The sequence below is a fragment of the Notothenia rossii genome (assembly GCF_949606895.1).
Source record: "Notothenia rossii genome assembly, chromosome: 7".
Lineage (NCBI taxonomy): Eukaryota > Metazoa > Chordata > Actinopteri > Perciformes > Nototheniidae > Notothenia > Notothenia rossii.
Genome location: NC_136905.1, coordinates 19535956 through 19550268, shown reverse-complemented (window position 1 = coordinate 19550268; position 14313 = coordinate 19535956). Strand labels below are relative to the sequence as shown.

At 44.1% G+C, this 14313-nt stretch overlaps 1 protein-coding gene across 1 annotated transcript in view; it reads right to left on the bottom strand.

Annotated features, from left to right (window-relative positions):
• Positions 1–5766: 5766 nt before the first annotated feature.
• The window catches only part of znf804b (zinc finger protein 804B), a gene marked incomplete at its 5' end in the record, with an annotated part of 12052 nt that continues 3505 nt past the window's right edge, over positions 5767–14313 (bottom strand). The window contains 2 exons of the mRNA XM_079692740.1: positions 5767–10388; positions 11326–11456. Coding sequence (XP_079548866.1) covers positions 6422–10388; positions 11326–11456 — 4098 coding nt within the window. The 3' untranslated portion in view covers positions 5767–6421. The remainder of the gene's footprint in view (positions 10389–11325; positions 11457–14313) is intronic.

Below are 14313 nucleotides of genomic sequence, written 5' to 3'. Positions count from 1 at the left end.
TGTGCGTTTCTACATTTATGTGTACCGTGTGTCCATGTGGCTCATCTGCAGTGCTGTGTGATTAATGACTCCAGGGGTGAGTGAACAACAGCGGTCAACCCTTTCTGGTTATTCTGAGCTGACCCTAGTGAGTGGGCCAGAGTGGACACAAAGCCTCGGGTGATCTCAAAATCCTTGGCCATTCTCTCACCTGTACATCAGCCTCAGCTCTGCAGGAATGTTTGCACTTGCTGAGAGAGGGGAGTGCAGTTTCTACACAAGGACAGACATTCAATCATGGGGAAAGGACACTCACTGTTTACTTGCATTCTTTCCCGCTCCATGCTGAAAATCGCTTTCTAAGAGGCCAGAATAACTCTGAAAGGCCAAAGCACAGAAATAATAATTGGTGTATAAATACATTGCTAAACCACAGTTCTGCAGTGATGATGGATGTTTTCGTGTTCCAAATGTCCACGAGTTGACAAATACATGCATAAACAAAAAATCATTACGTTGCATAGTGGAGGCTTGAGGTGAATTCATTCATTAGGCAGATTTTTCTTTCTTTTTTTTACCTGTATGTCAAACTGTCTTTGGAGACCCGAGCATAATGTGTTAAGTCTCCAGGGAAACCAACCCATAATTAGCAGGCCCGTATGTGTGTGTGTGGCTCTGTGTTTTTTTTAATAATCGACAGTAATGAGATGAGCGGAGAGGAGAATAATCCTGGATTAACAGTTTAAAAATGCATGTGTCGTCATAACAACATCCTGATTGGTATTTAATCATTGAATTACACACAAACACTCAGTTACCTTAAACACACACACACACACACACACACACACACACACACACACACACACACACACACACACACACACACTAACCGTCAAATGTCCATGCATCAGATCAGCCGAATGCGACGAGCTTTGTGTGCATGTGCTATTCATCCTGTTTTAATGTAGCCTACGTGTGTCTCGTTGACTTAATTAGAGATTTAAGCAGGGTGCTCCTTTGAAGAGATTAAAGGGGAAATTATCAGAATATGATACTTAAAGCTGAGACCAGTTAAACGGAAACAGGAGGAAGGTGATCAGAATTCAGAGGAGAAATGAGTTTCTACTGTTTATACACATTCACATGTTCATTTTGAGTAATTATCCTCTTGAAGTCATGCGCAAGCACACAAATGTGCTTCAATGCGCGCAAGACATTCTCTCAGCCTCTCAAAGCTGCTATTTGGATGTTTTTGAATTAATAACACCTTGTGTTTGAATGCAAGAGAGGTTTAATAGCTATTCAATGATGCTAAATCAATGACAGACAAACGGGACAAAACAACTCCCCTGAATTGAGGATTGAAAGACAGGAACGTTAATGCTACTCATCTACATGTCTTTCTTTATGCAGTGGCCGTACATTCAAACTGCAAATTAACGACACAATGGGAGTGACGGTTATCTGACCCAAGGGTTTCCTGACAACCACTGCAAGAAGCCATTAATCAAGTGACCTTTATCCTTTGCAGTAAAACCATTTCCTGTATACGATGGATTTCTTCGGTAATGGATGCAGTGCGCCTGACCCGGGAAAAGCTCTGCAGCTGATTGATTGACACGAAGGGTTAATATCCACACCCTTGTAGGGACTTATTGTGATCATTAAAAGGTGATATGGTTAGTCAAAGTGGTCTTAATAGAAAAGTGTGTTTTCCCCCTAGTCAGTATGGCAAGCGGTCAATATCCAATATGCAATTCATTTGATAGCTTAAAATTAAGAGTGTGTGTGTGTGGGCAGATTTTGTGACAGTGATATCTCAAAACCGTGAAAGATGCAATCATACAATGTTACACATATGTAGTTAAGAGCAAAATGAAGGTCGTGGTAATACAAGCAAGGGGGGCACAGGGACCATTTTCCCCCCAGAAACTCATTACATCTCATAATTAACTCTCAGAAAAGTCTTCGTCATCATTGATCGTTTTTTCTTGTCAATAAGGTCTTTTAAATTGTCCTGCTGCTTCTTTTGTTTTAGGATTGGATGTGGTCATACATCCTTCTACAAGCACACAGTTTGTATGTGTGTTATTTTTGTTTTGTGTGTGGATAATCTTTGGTGGGAACATCTGTCTCTCAGAGATAACACAACCGGGGAATTAGCCATACTGTTTTACAGCCGAGCATCACATCTCACTATTACACCTCCTAAATTATACCCCATTACACCTGTGTGTGTGTGTGTGTGTGTGTGTGTGTGTGTGTGTGTGTGTGTGTGTGTGTGTGTGTGTGTGTGTGTGTGTGTGTGTATATATATGTGTTTGCCCAGATGACTGTAAGCAATGTGCTGACAGTGTCATGTCCTTGGGGAGACTGCCAAGTTTAAGAGTATCACAGAGCCCACTACCTTCTCTAATCCCTAAATCCATCGTAGAAGGGAATTCACATACAGTTGCTACTTACAAATCCTACACAAACAGGTCTTTTCTCAACAGGGGAGCAAAGCATACAGTAAATGAATACAATGCAACACCAACAGACGTTGTTTTATAGGATAAAGCTGCTTTCTTTCTGGCTCTGAATTATACAGAGTAATATAGTTTTGATGTTAAAGTTCTAAACATCCTGAAGCCATTTTAGCTTTCCCTATATGGCACCGACAGCTACTGCGATGTCTCTTGATGCATCAGTGGTGACAGATTACTCTTTGAAGTGTACCTCTTTGGGAGTTTAGAAGCTCACAAAGTCAACAAAGTGATGCATTAACCAGAGACTTCACAAGTAGAATCAGAAATGTGGAATACCACATGATCAAATGGGATGAGTATGAGGATGCCTGACTATTCAACTGATGGAAACTAGATTTTTTTAGTTCAGTTTTAAGTGCACTCTTTTATTGAGAGGCTCAATCCCTTTGAACTTTATTTTTGCTTGTAACTTTTGAATGTCATTTGTTGGCTCGGAAGAAGAGTTGAAATATTATCCCTGCTATACTATTCCTCAGAGGCACAGAGATTCAGTAAAAAGATGTAAATTGGAGTGGAACAGCCTGGTACTGTATGTCACCCTCTGCCACGACTCAAGAAAACTTTTAATGAATGTCACTGCGAGAGGAAAGGTGTCGAAAGGGTTTTCATATGTAATAATAATATTGCAAAGCAGATTGTGCTTTGAATGTTGCCACTGTGCAGCATTCAAACATATGAAAGAAACGTATGTAGACTCTGAATGAGTGGGATTGAGAGGACGAAGTGTAATGGTGTCTTTTCTTCTGCACAGTGAGAGAACAGCCGGGGGAGCTAAACGCAGCCCCACTGACCTGGTTGAATCAAAGAGAAGGGTAAGAGGCGAGACCACACAAAAATGAAAGAGAGAGCAAGAGATGGGAAGTGTCTCGTTTATACAGAATTGCAATTTGGGTCGATGGATCGCTTCAGTAGCCGTGAGGGGCTCTTTTTTGCTCTATGCAATCTATACCCACAATCTAACAATCAAATGTGGTGCCAATAGAAGTGTTCCTGCTCCAGCAGTGAGCTCTTTGACTGCTGGTGTATTTGACTGAGTGCCAGCTTTAGGTTTTATACCTCATTAATTCACAAGAGCGATTGACTGAGGAAACTGCTTCTTCTCGATCATAAATCAACCTACACTCCTGCGTGCTTACACACATAGCACATACTGTACATGCACACACACACAATAGCACAAATATGAACACACCAGGGGGCGAATCTCAGGGCTTAGTTAATGATTTAATCAGTCAATGACAGAAAGTATAGTGATATTGTGATTACTAATTTCCACATGACCCCTGTGTGAATAACTCCTGTGTGCTTTTGTGACTTTTTTGCTTTTTAATACAGTGAAGGTCCCAAGCACTTGATATGCATTGGTACATCTGCTTTTATAATAACATTCATGTGAATTTTGTTCAAGTTCTGTAATTGCTTTTACGCTTTCTGTTATATGACTGTTCTCATGCATTTTGCCCTTTAGACTTTATGAGTGATTTTAATTCTTATGAAATGGAAAGAGAAGATGGAGTGGGTTGATTTTGTATAATCTCCACAGTTATCAGAATTGGAGGACTGAGAAGTTGTTGAACATCTCTAAATGACAAGATAAGAGATGAGCAGTTTTGGTGTGAGTGAGTGTCAGAGAGAGGGAGAGATAGAGAGGTTTGATGCTGTAACAGCTGCTAATTATTGCTGCTCTATATTTCACACAGTCTGTTTGATCTCCTGTCCTGTGGAGAGAGATAGGGATTCTCTGTCTCTGTTTCTCACAAACTTGCACATGTGTACACACACAGATACATACAAGAGCAAGCTCAGGGGTCACAAGGAGGAGAAAGAGGAATTGTGTTCTAATTACTGAATCTCTGCAGGGGTTGACTTGTATTTCTAGCCAACACCTCGAGAATGGGAGTGTGCATTTTCTTGTTTTTGTCTCTATATTTATTTCACTGCTGGCTGTTGCCCCCCTGTGGGCTGGGCTGTGTTCACTGATACCATGGAGGGCAAATCAATCCAATCTCTCAAAGCACTCTGGGTAGTCCAAGTCCCTAGACCATCTGGATGCCGCTCTGTTCTCTTCTGTGTTCCTCTCCCCGAGTGCCGGCCGCTGCAGTGATCAACTGTTTGGCAAGCAGCTTTAATACATCCGCGCCTTCACCAACCACCAGGCATGATGCATAGCAACAGTTACTAACCACCATAACCTTTGGAAAGACATGCAAGAATGAACTTCTGTGTTTCATTAATGATGCAAAAGAGATTTTATTTCTTACCTCACATGCATGTTATCCAAGTAGAGCATGCACTTCAAAAGTTTCTGGTGCAGATTAAGAGTCATGAAACTGTGTGGATTGTTCTTGGCTTTGAGCTTTTGGCATCCCCAGTGTAGTGAACTAAAGATCAAACTACAGGACATTACATTAAAATGTGAACATTCTAAAATGATTTATCTGTTTTGCATAATAATTACTAATAGCACACTAACATAATATGGTACTTTTTAAAGGGCAGCATCAGCGTGACTAACATAGCAAACACATTTTCAGACTGATCCATCTACATCTGAGAAGTGATGGATAAAAAAAATTCAAACAAATAAATGACTCAAAATATCATTTCCACTTTTTTGTTCCGACACTAGGATAGTGTTTTTTCAACCTTGCAAGATGTATAGAAAATTAGAAATAAAAAAATTCTGCGGCAAAAACAATGTGGTTATTTTCTTAGTTTACTTATCCCACATCGCTCTTCTTTATAAGTAAAACATTGTATAATTGTACACCCTGTGCCATCTAAAACTCAATCCAATTAAACAAGGGGTTGCTGGTACATTGCTTTAAGTTAAAGGGTCACTGCTACAATCTTCCAAGGATTTAGGGTGCCTGGTTTTGAGGCATGGTTAACCACACAGTATTCATTTTTAATGTTGAGCGTGTTGCAACATGTTGCATGACCAACATGAATCAGACAGAATAATAAAAAGCATTAAAGCCTGCTTATTTTCACCAAGCTCAACATATCAACATTTTTCATTGCTCTCTCAACAACTGATTTGTTAAATGCTGTGGGGGAAATAATACTTATTTCACATACAAGTATGAAAAGCTGTTTGAAAGTGTTGCATCACTGGAGTGATTGAGTGTGGAATAAACATTGGACGACTGGGCAAGGTTCAATCCACCTTTCATTTTATTGTTTCTAATGTTATTACTCACAGAATATTTACACTATAGAGACAAAACTGGTCTTTACATGTGTCAGATATGGAAATAAGCTGTCTTTTCTACTGTGTATGTGTGTCAGTCCAGAATTACCTTGCACACCGTGACACACACAAATACTTTATACACCAAGGTTAAAACGGCTGTGCTATTCCCCCCGGTCGTTGAAATGTTGTTTATGTTTGTTGAAAGTCACACTCTAACTCAGATAGCCTGTATGAAATGGAGATAAGGAGAGAGCATTATCACTCTTTCTTGTCCCTCTGTCCCTGGCATGAAGGATACTTCAAAAGGCAGCTGGTCTGTCTGTGGTTTAGAAGGATAAAGAGAGGATGACACAAGCCCAGCTTGTCTTTGAATAGCAGGTGCACCTTTCCCTTTATTCTGGGCATGAATGAGGAATGATGGGAAAAGTAAAGGATCAAAGTCTGTTCTCTATGTCTGCTGAAACACAGGAGAGGCTAGATGGAGAAACACATTTTCATTTGAATACAGTCAAAAGTTGGGCCGATTCTGTGTATTCATGCGTGCGCGTGTGTGGGGGCATATGCGAAAGGGAGTTGAAGTTAATTCTAGTAAAATCACTGACACATCCCCATTTCAAATAGTAGGCTTTTGTCCAAATCAAATATTCCCCTTCTTTCTCTCACAACTCTGAGTTGCCAAGAAAGATTAATAAACATGGCAGCCACTCTGTAAAAATCACAACGCCTTCTGTTGAAACCTCACCGGCCACGCTCTGTCCATGAAAGACTGAGGGCTCAACGGTTGCAGCGCTACTTGGGAGAGTGGAGCGAGTGGGTTTGCATGGAAAGCGGGGGACTGTGGGAGAAAAGCGATGGGATGATGAGACAGCAGAATGGAGGGAAACAGGGATGATATAGAGAAGGGAGAGAGGTGAAGGTGATGTGCGTGAGAGGGGTGGAGAGGTGGCAGAGGGTGAGGGAGCTGAGCGCGGTGAGGGTGGATGGCAGGAGATCTTGATGAGGAGGAAGAGGACGATGGGGGCATGGAGAGGGCTGCGTGTTGTAAAATAATATGATGGAGGCTGGACAGAGGGGGGAGGTTAGGGACCCTCAGAGCCAAGGGTTGAGTAAAGTTCTCTTGTGGGGTCACATGTGGAGGGGGGAGTCTGACCTGGAGTCTGTGCTGTGCTTGTGTTTGCAGCGTGTCTGTGTGAAGCGACTGGGTTTGAGGCGCTGAAGGGTTGTGCAAGTGTGCAGGTGTATATTGTCCCTCAGAAGTCCCACAGTTCTCTGTCTTTGTTGTTTGTGTGTAGTTTGTCTTTGTGTGTGTATCTTCACTGTCATTTGTCTGTTCCAGGATTTTCTGCATGTGCTCTCTTGCTTGCTCTTGCAGGAGGCGATATTTGTCCATCTCCTCTGCAGTAAAGCTGATTGGCGGAGCTGTCTCTCCACCTGTCTGCTTGTCATCAGTCCTAATCTGCGAGAGGCAGAGATTTGGCATGCTGCTGGGGTTTGACTCAACCATGTCCAGAGGACATTTCTGACTGTTGACAACTGTGCCAGGATTCAGTCCCCTGCCCTTAGCCTCATCTCCCTCCTTTCCCTCTTTCTCCTGACTTTTCTCCAGTAGGCCTTTTTTCCTCCTGGCCTTTCTCTGGATTGCAGGTAGTTTCCCTATGAGAGGGAGAAGCAACACCCTGGCTGGTTTCTGTGGCAGAGACTTAGTGGAAAGTCCTGGAAGAGTTGTGTCTGACCTGCTTGTGTTGAGGGCAAGGGCAGAGGGTTCATGGCCAAGTTCAGACTGTGAACTGGCCTCGTTCGTCTGAGAAGCGCTTGTGTCACAATGGTGTGTGCTCAGGACGATGGGAGCAAAAGTTGATCTGGAGGGCGAGGAATGATAAAAGGAGCAAGAGGTAAGGCTGGATGAAGTTAATGTGGGGTTCTCTGCCTTCAGATGGGCTTCAGATGAGGGGCCTGTGGTTCCCGAGGATGTCCTACAGGAGCTTACTTTCAACCCATCCACTGTGACTCCTGAGCAGGTGCTGCTCCGGCTCCACTCCCAGCTCAGCTCAGACATGCTGGTGTTGCTGCAGGGGCTGCAGGAGCGTGGACTGAGGCCTCTGCTGGCCCGTGTGTTGACCCCACTCTGGGGGCTGTTTGTCTGCCTACACGTCCACCACTCAGGGCTGGAGATGGGCCTCGGGCTGGAGCGCCGGGTTCCTGCAGATCTCCACACACAGCCCGGGCTGTCCCTGCTGTCTGCCCCTGTCCTTGAGCCTGACCTAGACCTCTGTGTCCCCCTGTCCTCCCAGCTGTCACTGCTGCCCCAGGTCCATCTGTCCATGCTGCACATGTCCCAGTCTACATCTTCTGTGCTCAGACGTCTGCCTCTCCTGCCCCAGCTGCTGGGAATGGGGCTAAACTTCGCCGCCCGATCACACTCCACTGCTCTGTTTCTCCACTCATCCCTCAACCTGCCCTCCTCACTACCTGCACCATTGCTCTCCCTCATCCACTCCCACTGTTCTGTATCCGAAATCAGATCCATGTCTTTAAAACCTGAACGCCCTCCTATTCTCCTTCCCCTCCCTGTCTCTTTCCAGACTTCACAATGCCTCGAACTCTTCCTCTTACTATGAATGAATTTCCTGTCCCTGTGGAGGAGTTTTCTCTTTCTCGCAGGGCTGCAACCACAGCTGTTGTCAGGGTAACAGCAGTCAATGAAACTCCTGGGGTTGCTATGGTGACCTCTTTCCCAAAACAGCTTTGAGTTACATCCTGGTGAGAAGGGGTGCAAGGAGAAGTGAGACCGCCTGGGAAAAGTCAAAGTATCACCGTCTCGCTCCCCCTCCCCCTTGTTGTGTCTGTGGGCTGAGTGTCTGCTGAGCTGGGAGACGCTGCAGCGCTCTGCCTGCTCTCTGTCTGCCTGCGACTCAGTGCTGTGAGGCCTCCTCTGCCTGACAGAGACAGATACTGGCTCGGCTTCACATCTCCCCAGGAGACAGCTGCTCCCTGCTCTCTGCACCCTCCTCATCCTCGCCTCCCCCGTCTCCCTCAGCCTCCTTTTCTTCCCCCAGCTCCCTCCAGCTTCTCCACTCCTCTCCCTGCCAGTGGAGACTGTAGAGACAACACTCCTCACTTTGCACCTTGCTGATTGGCGCTCGTTTGAAGCCTTTTCTGTCTTCCCCCTCTTCCTCTTTCCTAACTTGTGTTTCTTTGTGCTGGCTTTCCTCTTTCTGCGTGACACTTCGGAGACACCCCCGTTCGGCTGTGCAGCGCTGGCACACTTGCACATTGTCTCACTCCCACACTCGCTCCTGGACGGTCTAATGCACATCCTCTGTGTGCCAGGCTGGGTGACAGACTCTAATTTACAGCTCAGGGCTATGATCGCTCTCTCCTTGATCCCTCTCGCACCCCCTAATCTGCCTCCCAGAGGATTCTGGGAGTTTGTGTAAGAGCTGTCACCATGAGAGGGGTCAAATGGATGGGAAGCTTCCCTCACACAGTTCTCCATACTTAGTGCGCATCTCCCTTTTTCTGGTCTTGTTTCTGACAGAGAAATGTTTTTGAACAGGCGTGCTTCTGTCTCCGCGTCAGTATATTGCTCTGCCTTGAAATTATCCGTAGCTTTATGTCTTTGTGCTTTCAGCTTTTGTCTTGTCGGTCTCTGTAAACAGGGAGGAGAGCCTGTTGTGAGAATAGCTGGCACACGAAGATCTGATTCATCTGAGCGAGCATACTTATTTGGTTGAGACTCCTGCACATTCTCTGTGAGTTGTTCGGATTGCTGTGGGTTCAAACTGAGTGGATTGCAACTGTATGAGATGGGTGGTTGCGAGTTGGTGAACTTGAGCAAACTGACAGGCCATCTCAGACGGGTAGACTCATCTTTCCCCAGCACACACATATACTCACTCTCCTCCCTCCCATCCTCTGTTTCTTGCTTTCTCTCTGTCTCACATTTTGTATGTTCAGGGTCCATGTGTTCCAGCTGGGTCTGTGATGGCAAGAAGAGTAAATCATGACTCTGATTATCAGGTATTGCTGTGGAAATAGTCGAGTGTGCTTTTACTATGTCTGTTCTTTCAATCTCTTTCTCCTCCCTGGGAGCTTCTCTGGGGATTGGACCTGTGTCGCTTAGTCTAACAGTGTCAGACCTGGACTCATGCTTTTCACTCTCACTGTGTTTCCCCTCCACTGCTGCCCCAGTTTCCCTGTCAATATCTTCCATCATCTCCTTTATCCTTTCTTTCATTTCTTCCCTCTTCTCTCTCTCCTCCTCCTCCATGTCCGAGAAGACGGAGGCGGAAGGCTCCAGCCTGGGCCCCCTGCGTGAGAAGCAGAAGGACACCCCGAGCCTGCCTCCCGCTGTCCCCCGCACAGGGAGAGGCAGGTGGGGACACGAGTCCAGGAGAGAGGGGGGGTTCACTGCAGGAGGCTCAGTATTGGATGCTGGATGTGTGATTAGTGGGTACTCTGCTAGAGGAGTGACTGGTGGTATCTGGGGAGGAGATCGCCATGGATCTTCTGGTTGGTGGCTGAGGCTGGATGTCCTGGGTTGCAGAGGAGGGGGTCTCTGGCTGCGGCTGAATTGTTCAGGTTTGACCTCAGGACTGCGGTCTCTTTGGTCCACTTCTCTGTCTTCTTGATGTCTCACTGTCTTGACTGTACTTCGAAGTCCAGACGTTTTCACTGGGATTCTGAAACAGAAAGAGAGAGATATTCTTGATTGATTTAACTTGACATGACATAAGCTTGGATTTCACTTAAGCTTGGATTTTAATAATAAATGTGTAATGTATTGATCGAGCATTCATTTGACAGAAAAACCATCAAATGTTTAATTGATGACATTTTAAAGTACATTTTTATTCAATCAATCATTAGTTAGTTATGAGTTTCATTCCAAATGTCAGTTAACATTTGTAGTTGTGTCATGTACATGATTACGTACAGTACACAGTGATTAGCAAAGTTTTGAATTCAAAATAACATAGTTAACGTTTGTCAATATTTAACAAATATGTACAAGTATTTCAAGTTCATGGATGAGGTATTTTGTAATCATACAGTATATATATTCTTAGAAAGAAGATTACAACAAAGTACAATTATAACAACAAATAAGTATGCTTTTGAGGAAATACAAAAACAAGGAAAGCAACAAAAGGAAGAAACAAACTAAGACAAAAGCTGAGGTTTTATATTGGAAGTCATAGTTATGCCTCTCACATAATCGCCCTCTGATTATATGAAAACACATGTAATTGCACAAGGAATAGGTGCAATCAAGATAAGGATTTCATGATGTATTGTTTTTTTCATCCAATGCTGTGAGCCCAGAGACAAGTTTAATCTTTGAACTTGTTTCACTTGTTTTTCTACCATTCATTTTTCTCTTAAACTCATATTAACCTTCCTACAAATCATCCGCTCTCAGAGAGTCGCCAACAATGAGTTTTCATGTTGTGTTTACTTCACCTGGGACCTGTCTAGGACAACTGGGTGCTGTGAACCTGTGAATACATCCATCAAATATAAGAACCGTTGACTGGATGTGATGCACTCTAACCCCTCTGGACTCCTGCATCTGGTCATATTACACTCACACACACAAATAAACTCTCCTCCCCTCACCGCTGGGTTTCCTGTTGCAGCTGTGCGAGCTGGTGCAGGCGTCTCAGAGCCTTGTCCTGCTTGCGCTGGTCCTTCCATGATTTTGAGGCCACATTTCGAGCAAACTCCCTGTGCTTCAGTTCCTTCAGCCTCTGCAGGAAGTGGAAATGAAGCATGATAGAGGGAGGGACAGAAAAATGTGAAGGGCACGAAGTAGCAAGGAGCATGAGAGTGGCACAAGAGAAGAGACAGGGAAAGATTAGTTTTAGGAAGCTCCCTGCAGGCAGCTGTCTTTCAAACCACACATCAGTCAGCAGCATTTGCAGATGTTCTCATCCAAAGTTCATGTCCAATTAACTCCATTCAGCCTGGAAGAAAGCATCTTTTCTCCGACACACAGCTTGAGAGCAAACACAACCCAACTGGTGAAAAGCAGATTACAGACGCGGTTGAGATGAGTGACATATAAGTGATTTAATGACGATGATGCTCTTGAAATTTCAAAAAGGTTCAGCCCTTCCTCAATCATCACAGCTTGGTCTGAGAGACCTTTTACTACAATGACACCTGCTCTTTAGCTGGAGCGTACCAAATACATTGATCTGCTACAAAGGATTTTCTACTTGCAAAATACCCATCTAAGACACTGTAAAGGTCAAGGATTTGGGCTGGAAAACTGCTAGAACTGTGCCGAGTATTATTATTATTAGTAATACTTTTGTGTGCGTGTACAAATGCAAAACACATAATTCAAACACGCCATAGTCTGAGTGATTTTATTTTGAGCAAACTGGTTGGTCTTCATCCTGCATCATACTGTATAAAAACAATTAGCTCAATTGTTCTATGTGTGTGCATGTGTGAGTGTGAAACTAAGTGTCTATAGCCATAGGTGTGCCAGTCCTCCCAGGGAAACAATGATTTATGCTTCTCTCCGGTTTCCTTTTCTGACACACTTTAATCCCTTCTTTATCCATGCTTGGCAGGTGTGTGTGTGTGTGTGTGTGTGTGTGTGTGTGTGTGTGTGTGTGTGTGTGTGTGTGTGTGTGTGTGTGTGTGTGTGTGTGTGTGTGTGTGTGTGTGTGTGTGTGTGTGTGTGTGTGTGTGTGTGTGTGTGTGTGTGTGTGTGTGTGTGTGTGTGTGTGTGTGTGTGTGTGTGTGTGTGTGTGTGTGTGTGTGTGTGTGTGTGTGTGTGTGTGTGTGCATGTTGGTGTGTTTCTATTTATCTGTGAGTGTCTGAAAGGCTGAGGACGGACTAAGAAATTTGAGGATAGCTGCAGTATGGAGTGTCACTATCCCTCCTATATGTCTGGTTTTACAGTCTGTCGCTTCACATTTGAGCTATAACTGAGTGTGCAATTTACCAGCTGTTTATGAAATCAGGATCTGTTGTTTATTTGATGTATTTGTAAATGTATTAAGTAGTATAATTTGTAAAAGGATTACACCACTACTTTAGATTATGTTACGCTAGTATCCACCCATACAGAGTGTATCAACACACACACACATCAGATTAGCCCCTTAGACATCAGATTTATTTATACACTCACTCTCTTTTACACCAAGATCTTATGCTGGAGCTGACAGTCGTCAGGTTAATCTCTGCTGAGTCTTACCCAATCGCCTGTCTTTCTACATTATTGGTTGATGCTTAACATTCCACTGTCAGCTCACTGAATGCAGCATTCAGTATTTGCCTACGAAGCAGCACATGTGGGTTTGCATCAGTCAAACATACATGTCTTACAGTATAGGTGCTAATGTGTGTTTGTTAGTGTGCGATAAGGAGCTCCGAGGTGCTTTGATGCTGCACTCATGCTATGGGAATTATTAATCATGTTCAAGCAGAAAGGCATACATAATGAACGACTGCGGACAGGAGCCAGGAAAGAGGAGGACGAAGGGGAGGGGGAAAGATCAGATTCCTTGTACTGTAGCTGTCCATGGCAATCACTGGGAGAGACAGAGAGAGCAGTCTATAATACATGGAATATATGAAGATGAATTCTTCTTCCTTCCTCTTGCATTCCCAATCTGCCAGGTTATTGTTCTCTCTTAAAAACATGTCCCACTGCAGGCAAACCTGTAGCTATATTTAGAGCCAAACAAAATATTACATGCAGAACCATTTTCTCTGAGAACACAGGGTAGAGATATTTCCGTTCCCCACTTTAAAGCGGATACTTTTGTCTTCAAAGATGATGTCATGTCCCAACAGCAGGGAGCAGTAATACTCCTGCTCCCCAACATGCCAGTCTAGCTATGTGCCATGAAGCTCAATCCGTCTGTCAAAGCCCCGATCAATATTCCTTTAGATGTGTTAAGAAGTGCTCAGGCTGAGGCAACTATGGATAAGCCAGAGTTGATTCGTATCCACTAGCCCTTAGCATGAGGAATGGTGTATTCTTTAGCATATGCGAGGCCATGCTAATGGACTGATTGCTTTATTTAAAAGGAGTGTAATTCTCTTGTAATGAGCAATTTTCTGTAATCAGCAGTAAATGCTGATAAAGCACTGCATTCAGACATGTTTATCCCTGAATCGATGACAAGGAGAGGAGACAGAGCAAACGCAATCAGCTTCCATTCTCCAAAGCCAATACTCCTGCAGGGAAGCTGTCTTCAGCCTGAATTTCATCTATTGTCTGCTCAGTAGGCAGTGTGTGTATGCATGTCCATATGTGTGTGTGTTTGTGTGTTCCTACAATGCCTGTGGCTACTGTCAGCTCAGTGCCTCATGCAGCTCGTTTCATGTGCCCGCCGCTGGCTAAAACAAAGCATTAACATTGGCCTGCAGTTGCTACGATTCATTTACAAAGAACAATGACAGTGAAGGAACAGTCTTGTTTAATGTTTATTTCATGTTGCACCACGTGGGCGTTTAGAAGTGGGAAATGGCATGCCTTGGTTGAGTGATTGCTTGTGTTTTGCGGACAAGTGTGTACACAGGGAAGTGCATGTCTTTATGTTTTTGTGTGTGAGTGTATGCTTGGCAGAACAACACAT